Source organism: Ambystoma mexicanum, chromosome 5q (genome assembly GCF_040938575.1).
Source record: "Ambystoma mexicanum isolate Mex_15411 chromosome 5q, UKY_AmexF1_1, whole genome shotgun sequence".
NCBI lineage: Eukaryota > Metazoa > Chordata > Amphibia > Caudata > Ambystomatidae > Ambystoma > Ambystoma mexicanum.
In genome coordinates, this window is record NC_090933.1 from 33900506 (window position 1) to 33919336 (window position 18831).

Below are 18831 nucleotides of genomic sequence, written 5' to 3' on the forward strand. Positions count from 1 at the left end.
TTAAATCAATACACCCTCAAAGATCGGTATCCACTGCCCCTGATCTCGGATATCCTGGAAGCTGTGAGGGGCGCCGTAATATTCACAAAGTTGGACCTCTGGGGTGCCTACCACTTAATCTTTGTCCGGGAAGGAGACAAATGGAAAACAGCCTTTACAACACCATTTGGTCACTATGAATATCTAGTCATGCCCTTTGGACTAGCTAATGCTCCCGCAGTCTTTCGACGTTTTATGGATAGGGTGTTCTCTGACATGTTGTTCCTCTTTATCATTGTCTATCTGGATGACATATTGATTTTTTCCAAGGATCCTCTAAAGCATGAAGAACATGTAAAGGCAGTATTACAACGACTTCGTGAACATAAACTTTTAGCCAAACCCGGAAAATGCTTGTTTCACGTTACTTCTGTTCACTACCTAGGATTCATCCTTAGCCCAGAAGGAATTGGTATGGACCCTTCAAAGGTAAAGGCCATACTGGCTTGGCCCGCTCCCACATCTGTGAAACAAGTTCAATCCTTCCTGGGGCTCGCCAACTTCTACCGGAAGTTTATTTCTACCTTTTCCGAGATCGTTCAGCCGATCGTTGCTCTCTTGAAGAAAGACACCCCTTTTATCTGGTCTACGCCGCAAGATAAAGCATTCCAACGATTGAAGACAGAGTTCACGCAAGCCCCCATCCTGGCCCAACCCGACATAAATTGCCCATTCCTAGTGGAAACGGATGCCTCTAACTACGCCATAGGAGTGGTCTTGAAACAGGAAATTGAGGATAAACTGGAACACCCCATTGCTTACCTTTCACGAACCCTGACTCCCAGCGAGATACACTATTCCGTCCTGGAGAAGGAACTGTTGGCCATCCGCCAAGCCTTCACTGAATGGCGACACCTACTTCTGGGTGCTAGATATCCATTCAGGTCCGCACAGACCATCGGAATCTCCAAATTCTACAGTCGTTGTAGTGCAGGAACAGTCGTCAGGGGCGTTGGGCCTACTTCTTTGCCCAGTACCAATTCCAAATCACTCATGTTCCCGGATCACAAAACATGACTGCTGACGCCTTATCTCAACGTCCTGACTACGTAGCCACTGAAGACAAGGTCTATCCTAAGATGTTTCCCCACACTATCTTTGTAGCTCAAGCAGTCAACCTCCTGGAAGAAATCCGAGTGCAAACCCAGTCCTCTGACCTCTGGAAGGATATTTCAAGGAAGAATCCATGGAATCTAAGAGTTAAGGAAGGATATTTATTCAAGGACAATACACTGGTCATTCCTACGCAGAAATTACAACAAAGGATAATAAACCTCTGCCATGATACCCTTCACTCCGGTCATCGTGGTATAACTAACACCCTCCATCTTATACAAAGACAGTTTTGGTGGCCTGGAATGAAGACCGACGTACAACAGTACATCAAGGCTTGTGCTATCTGCGGTCAATACAAACATGATGACAAGAGACCGGCGGGTCTTCTACTGCAACCATTGCTGCCAACAAGACCATGGGAATTTATTGCTACAGACTTCATTGTGGAATTACCACCTTCCCGAGGATACACGACCATCATGGTAACCATAGACTTGTTCACTCATATGGCTCATTTTACACCTTTGTATAAACTACCATCCTCCTCAGAACTTGCTGGAATATTCCTGGAACACATTTTCCGTCTTCATGGACTTCCTTCCAAGATCATATCGAACCAAGGACCTCAATACGTCTCACAATTCTGGAAACATCTGTGTCGTATTCTAGGGATCCAACGCGCTCTCTCATCAGGTGATCACCCACAAACCAACGGAGCCACGGAATGTGTAAATCAGACTCTGGAGCAATATCTTCGTTGTTTTGCCGCCAAGGTTCAGGATTACTGGTCTCTCCTCATATCCCTGGCCGAGTTTGCCTACAACAATTCCGATCACTCACCACTCAAGGTCAGCCCTTTCTATTGCAGTCAAGGTTTTCACCCGTCCGTTTTACCTTCTGTTCTTCCACATCCCACTCCAGTACCTACTCTCGACTCATGGATTCAGACTCTCATGAACATACATAAGGAAGCCAAGGAACAATTGGAAGAGGCCCAGACACGCACCAACCGTTATGCGGACTCCAAAAGAAGACAGCGCCTTCTTATTCTGTTGGTGATCAAGTCTGGTTGTCCTCAAAACTATTACCACGACATCTACGGCCAAACTTATTAGCCCCTCGGTACTATGGACCATTTTCCATAAAGGAAATCATCAATCCTGTCTCATTCCGACTCAAGCTACCTGACTCCTGGAAGAGAATACACCCAGTCTTTCACACTTCCCTATTGAAACCCTACATTCAATCCACCCGAAAATCCTGCAGACCCAGTCCTGTTATTGTGGACGATCAGCTGGAATATGAAGAGTCCAGAATATGCGATTCCAGGTATAAACGGGGTCGACTTCAATACCTGGTTGAATGGAAAGGATATCCTCCTAGCGAGAGAACCTGGGAACCAGTTTCTAACTTAAATACCCCTCGATTGCTTAGAAGATTCCATCTCATACACCCGGGCAAACCTGGTGGAACAGGTCTTCGGAGGAGGCATGCTGTCATGACCCATAGAACTTGCCCCTTCTGGACTTCCTGGTCCTTATCGCGATGGGGCTTGTATTCCTTGTTACTCCCAACATGGCCGTGCCAAGTGACTTGCCTCGCACCAGCCTTCATGTCGCACACGGCACGTTCTATAAATTGGTCACGCCCCTGCGGCCCTGCGCGTCTCAACGCTATCATTAGGTAGTGACTTGACGTGTGTGTGCTGTTCGGCGAATCCACTATTCCTAGTTTCCTGGTTCCTTCTTCCTTCCTTTCACCCCTTCCCTCTAATTCTGCTCCCGGAATCCTCATCCTTAGCGACTGCTACTTTTTTCCTGGACGTCCTGGAACTGCGACCTTCCCGGAACTCTGAACGCGCTCTGCAGCCGGACGAGACTCGAGCGAGCCTATACAAGACCCGATCCGTCCACACGAGGAATCAGAGCAAGAAGTGATCCCAGGTGAGACAGGGGGAGATTTACGACACGGTAACTGCCACTCTGATCTGTTATGGCATCAATTCTAGACAAAACCTGAAACCAAATTAGGCAATTCACTTTTAAAATGCTCTAAATGTGATTGTCATGTTTTAGTTAATACATTCTGTTAACCGTCTATCTTGTTTTTATTATTCCTACCTTATTGGTGTGCACAGAATAGTTCACAGTAGCCGTGCCGCTACAGTCATGAGCTTTTGAGGAATTACTCGCCGACCCGTAATACTTCTTGCTTTCACTTGCGCTTACCCCGATAATCTGTGGTGACAGGGATTAGTTTAGTTCCCGGAATCATGGCTTCTAACATAACTATAAACTAGCTCCTATGTCTGTGATCGCACGCAGAAAGAAAATCTTACATGAACGGAGCTATTTGTTCTTGCATCTGCATCGCGCGAGCTGCCCGCTCGCTGTGATGTTCGCGGTTGTCGAGCTGCGGCGTGAGTCGCTAGACAACCACGAGAGCTCGTAGTTTGTTTAGTTTAGACTATACTGTCGGGTGCCGTTTTGGGTGCCATATTGAGTGGACTAATGTTTTTCTTTTAGCTTAATCCAAGCTTCTGTCATAGCGGTTTATATCCATAGAGATATAGTTAGAATTCACTTATAGCCTAATTTCGGAAAGTATCATTATTGCAAATTAATCGCCATAGATTTATTACGTGGTACTACGTAATTGCATAGGTTGATGCTAATAAAACCTACAATTAACGGGCTAGTAAACCTTGTTCAAACTCTGCCTATTATAGCTATTGTGTTATTCGATGTTATATCATACAATTACACACTTCTGCATGTATTGTACATCACTTAACCTTGCAATTAGAAAAACATTTAAGAATTTTAACAAACATTTTCACATGCATGATTCTTATTTGTGACCAGCAGGTCAGTGTGCTTTTATAACAATCCCAAGAATGTTACTAGAGTCCTTATATAATCTCTGGTGCGTGGCTCACAAAAGGTCTTTGTATAAATAATTCATCACATTTCAATTGGTCACACAGTAAAATTCATCCCTCTCTAATGAGGGTGTCTATAGATCGTAATTAAGGTCCCAATCTAAATTTATCCCTTTGGGATTCATTGTGTCAAGCTTCTCAATCCAGGATATTTCTCTTTGTTGTAATAAATTAGTGATGTCGCCTCCTCTTTTTGGTAGTTTCACATGTTCCAAGATGATGAACTGAGTCTGTGCTATAGTGTGTTTTGCGGCATCAAAGTGTTGAGCTACTGGGGATTTAACTGCATGATTCCAAATGTTAGATTTGTGTTCACCCCAACAAATTTTCACTTTCCTAGTTATTAATCCAATATAGTATAGTCCACATGGACATTTTATACCATATGTAACATTCTTGGTGTCACACGTAGAAGTGTGTTTTAAAGAAATCTTTTGTCCCGTATAGGGATGGTTGATGGAATTACCTTTTATCACATTGTTACAAGAACTGCAGTTATTGCATGGTATGGTTCCTCTGTATGTTTGTTTTGCAGAACAGTACCTTTAACTGAAGTCAGATTTAATCAAACGATCCTTCAATGATCTGCTTTTGTTATATGCGAATAATGGAGGTGATGGAAATAATTTGACCAATGTCGCATCCTGGGACAAGATTTCCCAATTCTTTTTGACTATTTTCTTTATTGTACTGCTCTGTTGTGAGTAGGTTGTAACATATACCAGATCAGTCTTGGTATTTTTTGCTTTTGCCGTAAGTGATTCTTCTCTTGTGATGTTCTTAACAGTCGTTGCATGTTTATCCAATATTGCATTATCGTATCCCCTCTTGATAAATTTCTCTCTGAGTTCACTTGATTTTAAATCATATTCACCTTCTTCTGAGATATTTCGCCTGTCTCTCAAAAACTGACTCAGAGGGATGCTTGATATTGTTTTTCTTGGATGGAAACTTGTAGCCAAAAGAAGAATGTTCCTATCCGTTTCCTTTGTAAAGATCGTTGTTTCCAATTTGCTGTTTTTTAGGTATATCTGAACATCTAGGAACTCCATGGCGGTCCTGCTATATTTGTACTGAATTTGATTCTTGGGGCTACATTGTTCTTAAAATCAAAAAATTCTAGAAGTTCTTCTTCTCCCCCTCTCCAAATGCCAAATAGATCGTCAATAAATCTTGTGAGAAATTTCAGTTTATCTCTCCATCTTGGGTTATTGATTACTTGCGTCTCTTCCAAATATGACATGTAAATATTTGCGTAACTTGGGGCCATTGCAGCCCCCATTGATGTCCCTGATATTTGGACAAAATATCTATCTTCGAAAGAGAAGAAATTGTTGTTAAGTACAATTGTCAGGAGTTTCAAGATGAAGAGATGGTCACTTTTGACCGACACTTCTGAATTTAGTAGCATCCATTCCACAGCTTCTAATCCAGCTTGGTGTGTTATGTTAGTATATAAACTTGTCACGTCCATAGAAAATAGGATATCTTTATTTGTATCAAAAGTTACTTCTCCCAGCTTCTTAAGAAATTGATTTGTGTCTTTAGTATATGTTGTACATTTCTGTGCAAGAGGTTGGATAATCATGTCAATGTATTAAGCAATTGGTTCGAGTAAGCTGTTGTTTGCAGCAATTATCGGTCGACCTGGGGGTTCCTTCAGATTATCGGGGTAAGCGCAAGTGAAAGCAAGAAGTATTACGGGTCGGCGAGTAATTCCTCAAAAGCTCATGACCGTAGCGGCACGGCTACTGTGAACTATTCCGTGCACACCAATAAGGTAGGAATAATAAAAACAAGATAGACGGTTAACAGAATGTATTAACTAAAATATGAGAATCACATTTAGAGCATTTTAAAAGTGAATTGCCTGATTTGGTTTCAGGTTTTGTCTAGAATTGATGCCATAACATAGATGAGAGACAGTTACCGATTGATTCTACAACTTATCTATTGGTGAGTCAAACATATTTTTTCTGGAAACCATGTACTGGTTAATAACTCTCACAAATTAGGTGATGTGCAGGGGGGGACCCAGTGCTTAAAAGGAGCCTGTTCCCTCTGCACAACACCGTTCATCACAATTAATGTTACTTACTAGTAAAACATAATTTATCCTGATTTCACAGCTTTGAAACTTCCCCTATTTTTGCGGCAAGCTTTTCTTGAAAGGGAGATACAAATTCTAAGGTTAGTACATATGAATTGAGCCAATTTTAAGTTTGATCTTCAACATATAGATTACATATTACATCAAAACAATCCAATACTCTAAAAACCTGAAGAAGGGCATCGCCCGAAACGCATAGTTTAAAGATAGGAAACACATTGGGAAACCTATCAAGATTATTGGATCATGTGAACAAAAGCAGTTGGAAACATATGAGGGAAATATGTAAAAGAAATTTGTATTGTGAAAAACATATGAAGAAATATGTAAAATACCTTGTTTATGATGTAAATTGGGATTTCTTTTTAATGAAACAATAACTCTAACATGCAAATAAATGCTCTTTTTTTGCAAGATAAATACTGAATATGAACAAATTTGCACCAATTGAATTGTTGCCTACTTGCAAGTATTTCTAATAATTGTGTTGAATCTATAGCAAAATTTGTTTTGCCCTATGCTGTGCCTCAATTTGTACAACGCGTTTTACGTTGCACCACTCATTTTTCACTTGCTTACAAGTGATCCCTGAGGGGGAAGGACAAGAAAAGGTGGGGGGGGGGGGCTTTTTCTTCCTGAAATAGGGATTACTATATAGAAAGGAAACCTCCAGAGAAGGCCTAAGTAAAACTCAGTTAGTAATACCCAAAACCCATCGCAAGACCGTGCTAGAGATTGCATATTCTCATTTGACAGGGTGATATTTAAGACAATTTAAAACCCAAGCTCACATCAGTGGGAAATTCTACCGGTCAGGTATCCATGCTGACATAAAGAATTTAATTCAGACATGTGAAATATGCCAGAAATCCAGCGCACATATTCCCTTACTTGCCCCTCTAGACCCCTTACCGATAATAGAAGTCCCTTTCTTCCGAATTGGGATGGATATCATTGGACCGTTGGAAACCTCTAGACTGGGTAATAAATATGTTCTCGTAATCGTTGATTACGCTACCCAGTACCCAGAGGCTTTCCCCATGCAGAACAACACAACCCAGCAAATTTGAAAATGTCGCCTACCATAGTTTTCTAGTATTGGTTTCCCCAAGGAAATTCTAATGGATCAGGGATCCAATTTTATGAGTAAATGTATGGGTGAAGGTAAGGAATTACTACACATTACCACCTTAAGAACCTCAGTTTACCACCCCAAACGGACGGATTGGTAGAGAGATTTAACAAAACTCTTCAAATGATTTTGAGCACATTGGTAGATAAGGATGGGAAGGACTGGGATCACAAGGGCCATATTTGCAGTAGGAAAGACACCTCAGGCATCCACCGGATGCTCTCCTTTTGAACTACTTTACGGTTGAGAACCAAGAGATGTCTTAGACATGCTCCAGGAGACCTGGGAAGAGAGAGAAGAGGCACATATTCCCCTCTCACAAACAGCTACCCGATTGCGAGAGCACATGAAACTCGTCCGGAATCTAGTCCACACTCACATGGAGAAAGCTCAAGTCCAACCGAAGTCCACCTATGACAAGAAGGTGAAATTAAGATCTTTTTCAGCCCCTCCAGGGGCTCCTCAGGGAAATGGTAGAGAGCCTAAAGAGCCCTCTAACGGCAGAGGATGTCCTGCGGGCCATCAAGGGGATGAAGTCCGGGTCAGTGCCTGGGGAGGACAGCTTTTCGATGAAATTGTACAAATTATTCGGGCCCTTTGTAGCCCCATTTCTGGTGAAGGTGTTTAATGCATGCCCGGGAGGGGAGACCCTGCCCTCCACGATGCTGCGAGCAATGATCGTAGCGATCCGTAAGGAGGGGAAAGAGCCCACTAGATGCTCTTCTTCTCGACCTATCATCCTGCTAAATGGGGATGTAAAGATATTGGTGAAAATCTTGGGAACAAGATTGGAGGTGGGATTACCGCTTCTTATACATGGAGACCAGGTGGGCTTCATCAGGGGAAGGCAAGGATCAGACAGCATTCAGAAGACCATGAACCTGATCCATGGGGCATAAATGAAGGGGCACGATGCCTACCTAGTCTCGCTAGACTCAGAGAAGGCCTTTGACCGAGTCGAATGGCACTTCATGATGAAGGTCCTGAAGAAGATGGGGCTGGGAGCGAATTTCCTGAGATGGGTGGCAGAACTTTACAACAGGCCCAGGGCAATGGTTCGGGTAAATGGGGGACTCGGGGATACCTTTGATCTAATAAGAGGTACAAGACAGGGATGCCCTCTCTCCCCACTTCTATATGCCCTAGCAATGGAACCCCTGGCAATAGCGATTAAGGCAAATTACCAAATTAAGGGCATAGTGGGGGGGAATTGAGTTCAAACTCTCGCTCTTTGCAGATGGCATACTTGCTTACCTCACTAACATTCAAGACTCACTCCCAGCACTAATGACCCAGATCGCAGAGTATGGCTGCCTATATGGGCTTAAAATCAACATAGGGAAGTCAGGAACAATACCGATATTAGAGCAGAGCCCCCTCCTCGACCTCAAAAAGAGATACCAAAGCATGAAGGTAGACTAAAGGAGCATACAGTACCTGGGAATTCAAATCACTAGGAACCTGGAGGTGAGGGTCAAGGCTAACTATGACGCCTTCCACACCTAACTGACGGCTAAACCTAAAGAGATGGGAGCCACTGATATTTACCAGGTACGGTAGGATGACGTCATTAAAAATGAATGTGCTCCCCAGACTGCTATACCTGTTTGCAGCCATCCTGAGGCAGCACCTGGAGAAGTTCTTCTTCGAAGTTATGGGAGACCTCCGTAGATTCATTTGGGAAAATAAGACACCACAGGTAAAAATGGCAACCCTGACTCTTCCAAGGGATAGGGGATGTGGGGGTTTGGGTTCCAATATTATAAGGTGGCACAACTTGAGGTGATGCTTGAACACTGGAGGGATGACCTGAGGACCTATTGGACCTACCTGGAAGACCTAGCAGCACATCCACTGGAGGTGAGGGACTATTTCTGGTCTCCGATCAGGTCAAGCCCGGAACGGATAAGGTCCCACGCTGCGCAGCTTTTTTTTGGACAGTCTGGCGTGAGTCCAAGGACACGCAGAGTACACAACGTGGCCCTCCCCTATTATGCGGGCCCCCATTTGACTTAGGACACCAGACACTAGCCCAGTCGCAGATGTGGGCCTAGAACGGGTGGAACAACTGTTTAAAGATGGGGTCTTCCTGCAGTTGGTAGTGGTTCGGGAGGTACTGGGAAGGGACTCAATCTCAGTATTTGAATATCTCTGCATCAAGGGTAAGTTGACGGACCCAAAGTGGGGTGGATCGCTGGCAAGAGAGTTAACGGGTGTGGAAAAAGTCATCGACTTGTCCACAACGAGAAAGGGTATATTGTCTAAGTTGTACAAAGCCATGAATGAGACGAATCTGCAGGGGAGATAAACATTCCAGAGGTACTGGGTAGATTTAGTGGGGGAAGAGATTTCAGAGGAGGATTAGGCACGTATTTACCAAGTTGTTTTCCAGGGTGGATTGTTCACCTCCACGATATAACACACCCTTAAAATGTTAATGGGCTGGCATAGAGATCCCCTGAGATTGTCCAGGATGTTTGCGGGAGCCTCTCCCGTGTGCCCCAGGGGGTAGGGGAGTCAGTGGTCTTTGGCCCACATGTGGCGCTGGTGTCCCAAGGTGCAAGTGTTTTGAAAAGAGGTGCTAAAGTGGATGGAAGAGATTATGGGAATAGGGTGTGCCTGGACGGGCTGCAGTCTTTATTAGGAGTCACGCAAAAATAAAGGGAAGAATACAGACTCCCTAAGATGTGGGAAGCAATGTTAAGGGCAGGGAGACTGGCCATAGCCCAGTGTTGGAAAAATGAAACGCTCCCTTGAAAGAAGCTTGGGAAGGCTAAGTACATTACATGATGATAATGGAAAGGCTGACAGCGGCAGTGCACGCTAAGATGGACACGTTTTAAGCAGGTGGTGCTCTCTGTTGTTTAAATGGAGATTGGATGAAGGAAACTACGGGGGTCGAATAAGCACATGAATGGAACTTGAATTGGAAGGGAGATGGGAGAGGCCCTGGAGGGAGCCAGCAAGTGTATAAGACAGACATTATGAGGAGAAGATCCTCCGAGACATGGATGAGGGAGAACTGCGCCACTGAACGTGTTTGGGTTTAGAAGGGAGGTTAATGGAGGTGGTTGGAGGGGGGGTGGTGTAGGGGCAGGAACGGCGGGAGGGTTGGGTTGGGGGGAGAGACCTAGAATGTTGACAGTGTGATGGCTTACACCTGTAATTTTGTTTTTCTTGAAATGTCTCGTTCTCTTTAGAAATGCAAATAAAAATAAAATTAAAAAAATACATTTTTCTTTAGGACAGAAGGTATTAGTCCTCTTACCATTGTCTCAAATTGGCATGTGCCGATATGAGCTACTAGAGCAAACAAACATGTACCTATAAAATAGCCCAACCTGATAGAAAGCAAAAGACCCACTTTTACCACATAAATCTCCTAAAGGAGTGGAAAGAAAATCCTTCCTGTGCCACCACCTCAATATTGTCTTGTTTGGTAACAGAGGAGATAGACAACTATGAGCTTATTCCCCAAGAACTATCTAGACAGAAACAAGAAGATTTGACTGACCTTATTATGGCATTCCCCGATGTATTCTGCGAGAAACCAGGGAGAGTACATGGTACTTATCATTATATCAGAACTCCAAAGGGAAAAGTGGTTCATTTGAAACCATATAGACTCCCAGAAGCACCAAAACAAATAGTGGTTGAGGAAGTGAAAAAAATGCTGAAGGCACACATTATCGAGTCCTCTACAAGTCCATGGTCCTCCCCTATTGTGTTGGTAACTAAACCTGATCATTCTTGGAGGTTTGCAAAGAGTTCAGGCAGGTCATCGCCATCTCTGTCTTTGATGCATATCCCATGCAGTGCATCGATGTGTTAATAGACATTCCTATGAACCCTAGATTTAACCAAGGGATATTGGCAGGTCCCAGTACATGGACCTGATACGGAAAAGACTGCTTTATCGATACCCATGGGACTATGCCAGTTCAAAGGCCTCCCTTTTGGCCTGCATGGGGCCCCAGCCACTTTCCAATGGCTTATAGACAGGATACTACAGCCCTACTCCGATTTCTGTGGGGACTATATTGACGACATAGTAATTTATAGTAAAACTTGGGAAGACCATCTTTTTCATCTTTCTAATATTATGAGAACCCTCAGAGAAGCCGGCTTAACTGCCAATCCATCCAAATGTAAGCTGGCTCAATCAGCCGTGAAATACCTCGGCTTCTTTGTAGGGAATGGCAGTGTCCAGCACTTGCAAGAAAAAATTGAAAGCCGTCCTAGATGCCCCCATGCCCAAGACCAAGAGAGACCTCAGGGCATTCCTAGGATTGATTGGTCATTATCGTAGGTTTATCCCAAATTTCTCAGATAGAATAGCCAGGTTAACAGACAATTTAAGGAATACTGATCCCCAGAAGATTCATTGGACTGATGAGGATGATGCATGTTAAAACAACCTACAACAAACCTTGTGTCAGAACCCAATCCTAAAAGTAGGAGACTTTTCATAAGAATGTGTGTTACAAACTGATGCTTCTGTCACAGGGTTAGGAGAAGTTTTATCGCAAATTTGCAATGGATTAGAACACCCATCCTATTCACTTGTTGTAAACTCTTCCCACGTGAGAACTACTATGTGTTGGAATTAAAGGCCCTTGCCATCAAATGGGCAATCGTCCATCTAAAGTACAATCTTCTAGGGAGGAAGTTCACACTTGTCACTGACTACTCACCTTTAGTATGGATAAGTCAATGAAAGGACTATAACCCTCGTGTCATGCAATGGTTCTTAGACCTGCAACCCTACTGTTTCACTGTGGAACACCAAAAAGGTAAAGAGCAGGGGAACACCAATTTCCTTTCCCGGTTTCCCTGTGAAACAGATGCGGCTACATCGCATAGGGGAAGGGTATGTGAGAAACCAGAGGGTGTCTCACCCGCTAGTCCCCGGGGATCTCTCTCTCACGTGGCCAGTGCACGGCCATCACCTTTGGATCCAGACTCTGGGGGTGGACCAGTGCTGGAGGATCACCTGGATCAGGGGTCCTTGGGGTGTAGGACACCTGATGATGAGACACAGTATCCCTTTCCCTCTAACACCTTTAACCCCTCCTACCAGGTAGGATACCCAGGGACTTTAACTCCCACCATTCCCCACATGAACACTGCTACACAGATAGCCTGCTCTGGGAGGAAACAGACTAGTACCCGAGCAATGTACCTGACCTGTCCCACTATCATTGTCAGGCAGAGTCAGGCAATTACCTTTGACAACACACACCTGACTTCAATGGAAGTTCCCCACACGGATAAAAGGCGGAGCATGAGAGCACACTTTGAGCGAGGCAAAGCACACGAAGAAGCAGTTCTTCCCAGGCAGCAGCTGAGCCGATGGAGAGAGACGGCTGTGCGAAACCTGAAGGTATTCTCCCAAGTAGAGCCCAGGAATTCCTTATCCAGGTGGCCAGCACACGGCCATCGCTGTTGGATCCAGTTCCTGGGGGTGGACCAGTGGGGGAGGATCACCCGGGTGAGGGAGACCGGGATTATGCGTGGGAGGGTATCGAAAGTAAAGGTGCGGTACTGTACCGAGGGGGGAAAAGAGAACGAGATCCCTGAGGCCTTCATAGGTTACAATACATCTTCCCCTCCCCCATTAAATCTCTCCTACCCAGATCCAACAAACCCTCCGTACAAAACCCATACTCTAACATCTCTAACACACTTGCATCTTATCCAAACAACCCTGGACATTCTTTTCCACATTCCTCTAGTTATTTAGTTCCTGAACACCCAATCTACTAGGGCAGACCACTACTATTCCCAAAATCCCCTATGTTCTGTTCTCCATCCTGTCATTCTCGTCCATTTCACAAACCTTCCTTATCCCATCCCATAGGATATTCTGACATTCAAACCCCTCCCTTTTCCAATATGAAGACACCTTATCCCTATTTTACCACGCAGAACATGTAGAAACTCTACCGCTCTCCTTTTCCAACACCAACACTTTTCCCTGATGTACGAGGGTCAGGGAAAAATCAGGCAATTAACCTGAATCACACACACCTGACGGCCCTTCCTTTCCCCCACCGGGATAAAAGTTAGAGCAAGAGATCGCAGGACGAGCAAGGTGAGCATGGCAGACAGCACGACAAGGCGGCTAACCAGGCGCAACAGTTCAAGAGAAGGAGAAAGGTGGCAGGAATCCAGAGGGTGGTGAGGAGAGAAGTGACCTTGCCCTTTTCGTCCCAAACCCGCGGAACCTTTGAGGAAAAAAGCCTAGGACCGCGAACAATAGCACCAGTGTCTTGCAGCAGATGTCAACGGTACACGGGGCAAGCCTTCGCCGATAAGCAGGAGCGAAGGAAACTCCTGCGCCCATGGTACCGGCCTTGACTCCAGAGAAGAGAGGGGCCAGGCAGTTCATTACCGCCGGTGAGTCGAGGGGAGAACTGATGAGAACCGTGCAGTGTTAATTGAGAATCACAAAGTGGCAAGATGAACCAAGTTCGAGGAACTATGAAAGAACTGTAAAAAGTGTTAAAGGAGGAGACCAGCTGCAGAGGGAAACCGGCAGCACGTGGGTGCTAAGTCCAAAGACTCTGATCGATCCCCACTTGAGAGAAACAGATATCAGAAGGCCGTAGGAGGGCCACCAAACTAGGTCAAAGTGGTCCTACTGAGGATCAAGCAAAATCCCTGTACAGTCGAAAGACTTTGATCTACAAACTGTGTGAAAGAAAGGGAGGTGAATCCCGCAAGCAACAGTGAATGTGAAGTTAGCAGGAGTGAACCCGACAGAGGGATGCTGACGAGAGGGGCAAAGTCTAAAGTCCCGAGAAACAGTATGTTGACAGATGTGAACCCGGCCGAGGGATGTCCACTATGAACTCTTTGAAAAGACATTGAGAAACTGAGGGAAGAGAAAGCCTGCTAAAGAGAAGAGGGGCCAAGCACGACCGAGGGAGATCCAGGGGTGAAGCCATCACCCAAGTACTGGCAGTCAAGAGGGGTCCGAGTATGACCAACGGAGCTCCAGGGGTGAAGCTATCATCCAAAGTTCATTGAGAAGAGAACTGATATGTAAAGTGAGGAACACAATTAAATTGAGGAACACGATACGTGAGGGGTCAGCGCACAGAAGAGGGGTTCCCAGGGACAAAGCCATCACCCTACGTGAAAATATAGTTAACAATTGAGAAGGGTCAGCGCCCAGAAGAGGGGGACCCATGGGTGAACAATTATCACCCTAACGAACTTTCATTTGGTTAAATTAACTTTTGTTTTGTTAATTGAACACAACAGGCCCTCGTAGGCAAGAGTCTTTAAAAGGAAACAAGACTTGGATATTGGTGGTCCTGAGAGCTGCAATGGAACTGTCATCTCTTGCTAGAGAGGCCCGAGAGTCTACTGTGCTCCAAGCTCCCATCTTACCCTGTGCTCAAAAGATGGGGAAAGGAGACCCAGGATACTGCATCCTGACATATTATGTGAGAACACTGCTTTCTTTTCTTGAGAACTATCCCACACCCTTGTTCTTGTATTAGGTATAGGGTTTGGCAACAGGTTTCTTAGTATAGGCACTTTTATTTGACACAACAACATTACGACTGCCTTATTTTCCATTTGATGGTTGACGCTTGCTCCCATCTTAGATTTAGGTTTAGAATAGGCATTTTTCCAACCTGCATACCACATTAATTGTTCAATAAACACCCTTGAGCTGTGATAACTTGTGTCTGTTTTACTTGTTACCACCATGAGTTCCTTACATGGCAGACCGAGAAAGGAGTACAAGGAAGGAGATACCCTTGACCTTTTTGACGAGTGATCGTTATACTCCTAGGAACTTGAAAGCAGCACATGTAAGGCCAAGAAGGGAAACCGAATAATCCTGCATTGCGTTTCCGAGATATCCGGGGCCCTCCTGCATGACTGGCTGAGTTGGGGAGGAGCAGAAGCCGCTGTGGTATCGTCCTTGGCTCCGAGATCAAAACCGCAAGCAGAGAAATCAACACAACCGGTGAGTTGAAGGAAACTGTACTAGGCCGGTAAGTGTTGAAGCGAAGGTTCCAAACGGCAACATTGTTATATGAAAGAGCGAACGTTGAAGCGTTTGATGAAAGACGCGGGTGAAGGCCAGGAGGCTGATGAATTGTTTGAACATTTAACGAGAACTAAGATACAAGATAGCAGAGTGGTCCGGCACTGCATGTGTGCCCAATCGAAGGTCTCTGACTGATGTATCCCACAAAGAAGTGGCACAAGGAACTGTGATATGTGAATTTTAAAACAAAGAATGGAAATCAAGTAAGAATGAATCAAAGTGGTCCTGCGAGGGAATAAATACAAATCCATTGCACAGTCAAAAATCGTTTGATTATGAAAAAATGCATTACAGTCTGAGCCTAGCTGAGGGAGACCTATTGCAAATTTATCGAACTGTGACATAAGGAGAAAGCGAGAGTTCAAGGTCTGCGTCCGATCGAGGGAGACCTATTGTGAATTTGTATGTTTGTGAATTTGTGTGTAAAAGGGGTCTGGGCCTGGCTGAGCGAGACCCAGGGTGAACAGTGCACCCGAGACTTTGTAAACTTGAGACTCCTGGAAAGAAAGCAACTTTGATGTTGTGTTTTGTATCCAAGGCATTCTACGAATGAGAGACTTTTGAACAGAAAGAGACTGTCGCAGAAGGCCCTGAACTGCATCCTCGTACTGGAGAAGCCAGAGTCTGTGCTAAGATCGAGTGTGCCACCTTGCCCCGTGCTCAAAATGTGGGGAAAGGAAGCTAATTTTCCGGCTGTCCTGACATATTGTTTCTTGAACACACTTTCTATTGCATACGTCATTTTCCCATACCCTTTGTATTTTGAATTGGGGATTGGCAATAGGTTTATTAGTATAGGCCCTTTTTCTTTTTTTTTACAAGACTCCACTAGGACTGTGTTATTTTGACTTTGATGGTTGTAGCTTAGTTAAATAGTTAATCCAACCCTTTGAAGTTCAATAAACACCCTTGAACTGTGATCACTTGTGTCTGTCTTCACTATTTGATATCATGCCTTCCCTACAATTGTCTATACGTTCAGTGGCTTTAGTAACAGTCCATATAGCCAAGATTTGACATTTTGTGCTCTCCAGTCTTTATGGATTTTGATCATATCTATGTAGCTTTGTATATGTTGACATTGGGATGGCATTGACAGAAAGAAGTTTCATGACTTAATAATTCTCCATTTTGTGAGCAGATTGCATGCAGTGATACTTCTGAAGAGGGAGAAGAAGCCCAAATGTTTTCCACAAGCTGGTTTGCTTTTCTGGGTGAGTAATGGACCAGGCATATTTTTCTCAGAAAGCCTTGTCAAAAAATAATTTGCAAGAAATATCACACGTGTGGTGTTCCCAGCTACAGGCCTGGTCACCTCATATCAGTTCCGCTTGTGTACCAGATACAATAGGGATTTCTCAGTCTAGGTTCCACGCACTGCAATTCTATTTTCTTTGGATATGGAATGCTGAATTCCACAGTATCTTAAATCCCAGAACTTTATAAAGATTTGCTAATGTCTTATTTCTTATGATTGTTTGTTTCCTTGATCTGTTGTAGTTAGCAGTGCATTGTTGCACGTGCTCCAACCAAAGAGATTGCTGTGCTTAGTGTTCCATGCTACACCTCACTGATGATGTCCAATGAGGATGAACCATGTCTGGTGTTGCTTCTTGTCCCTTACAAGAGCTCATAGTTTGCGATGGACTACCAGTATAGGGGTAGGATCAATGCTGATCTGCATATGCTTTCCTCCTTCTGAATGGTCCAGACATGCTGAAGAATAAAGAATGATAGAAGTTGCCCAGAATTCCATGAGATATGGTTGATTAAAGCATGTACATACATTACTTTTTCATTGCTTCAAAGTTGGCCTATGTAGTAGGGGTATGTCCAGATGTGGGTTACGTACACATGGTGCCTGGTGCCCCCTTGCTATCTGCCGCTGATCATACCCAACGAGGCTGAAGCATGTCTGTGGCTGCTTGTGGTCATGTCCAGTGGCATTGTAACCCAGCAGATCGAGGCAGATGGTTGCCAAATAATAACATCTATCCCTTTTTAGATGTTGGAATTACAAATGGAAATCAATGATTAATAAAGAAGAATAAAAAATTACCTCACTGTTGACGTCCAACTTACAATGAATGTTAGGCATTCACAATAAATGGACAAAAAAATGTTTTCCAATACATTATGTTAACTATGAAAAGAAAGGCAACATCAAAAATCATCTATGCTTACAGATTCCAAATAATTGAAAGAGAAGCCCGAGTACAAAATTAGAGAGTGTCATTTTAGTCAGATATCCATGAAGAATCAGGTTTAGGGTAAGGGTCTGTCATTGTAATATTTGAATGAAGGGGCGTGGCATGCTCAAATCCAAGTGTCTGAAGATCCTTTTAGTCATCCCAATTGCTAATATTATTTTCTGAGTGCACCAAACATGTTAGAAATGTGATTTGGCAGTATGACAACCCTTCTTCATTTTCATTGTGATTCCCTCACATGTCATTGAAGGACCCTGCACAACCTTCATAAAGAAGGTTCCAACTTTCTAAAATCAGATTTTCTTGTATCTGATCTATTTTTGTCATTGTGTCTTTTTTTAATATATATTCCCACTTTTCTGTCTCCACAGCCCACTTCCGCCCCAGTATGGTCTATGGATTCATTAATGACATTCTACGTAAACCTGGCGTCCAGTCACGTGTTAGAACAGTTTGGCTCTTGCATGACCTGCTGGGTGAAATCGGTGAGTTGGCATGAGGGAGGTGAATGAACTCTGTGTGGGGAGGGATTAAGTGAAAGTATGTAAACAATGTTGGCTACTGTATGAAATTAAAGCTCTAGAGAGGACAGCCTGTTCATTTGAGCTAATCCATCACTGTTACAATCTATTTAGTTATTTATAGGTTTGTTCATTGTGTCAACCACCCAACATACATATATCTGGGTATTGTACATGAATCTATGAATATCACTTAGAATATATGTAATCGTACGTAATGTTGTATATGATAAGCACTTAACTGCCATCCCATGTGTTATAACCTGTATATTTGCCGAGCATCTCGGGCAGAAAATCTACCATCAAATTGTTCACAGCAAAGCAGATAATGATGTAATAAGCAGTATTTGGGACACAAACCAATGAACTTCACAAGACAATTCTTTCAGTGATATTGTACATTAAACAACAGGGAGATTCCTGATACATGATCTGCGTAGCTGACATCCATCTTTGGTGGTGGAGAAATGTGTGTGTTGTTGTGTGGCAGGAGGTTGGATTAATGGCCCCCTGTGGTGATGGCGGTTTCTAAGTCAAGGGGGAGGGTGCTCTAAATTGTGGTGGCAAGTGAGAAGAGTGACCTAAATCAGGAGAAGGCACACCGGATTTGCAAGTGGTGATGCAGTGTGAGGTTTGTGTTGGTAGGGGCGTAGAGGGAAACCGGATGAGCATAACAGGTGGGGGCTAGGCCAGTATGAACATGAGTACCAGATTAAGGATCTCAAATGGGAGTTTGGGGGGGCTGTAGTCT

General features: G+C 44.0%; 1 protein-coding gene across 5 annotated transcripts in view; it reads left to right on the top strand.

Moving 5' to 3' along the window:
• LOC138497169 (uncharacterized) overlaps positions 1-18831 on the top strand; it is an 870532-nt gene that overhangs the window by 821237 nt on the left and 30464 nt on the right. For all 5 annotated transcript variants that reach the window (XM_069620454.1, XM_069620455.1, XM_069620457.1 and 2 more), the window contains 2 exons: positions 16491-16563; positions 17931-18044. In XM_069620454.1, the coding sequence (XP_069476555.1) occupies positions 16491-16563; positions 17931-18044 (187 nt within the window). The remainder of the gene's footprint in view (positions 1-16490; positions 16564-17930; positions 18045-18831) is intronic.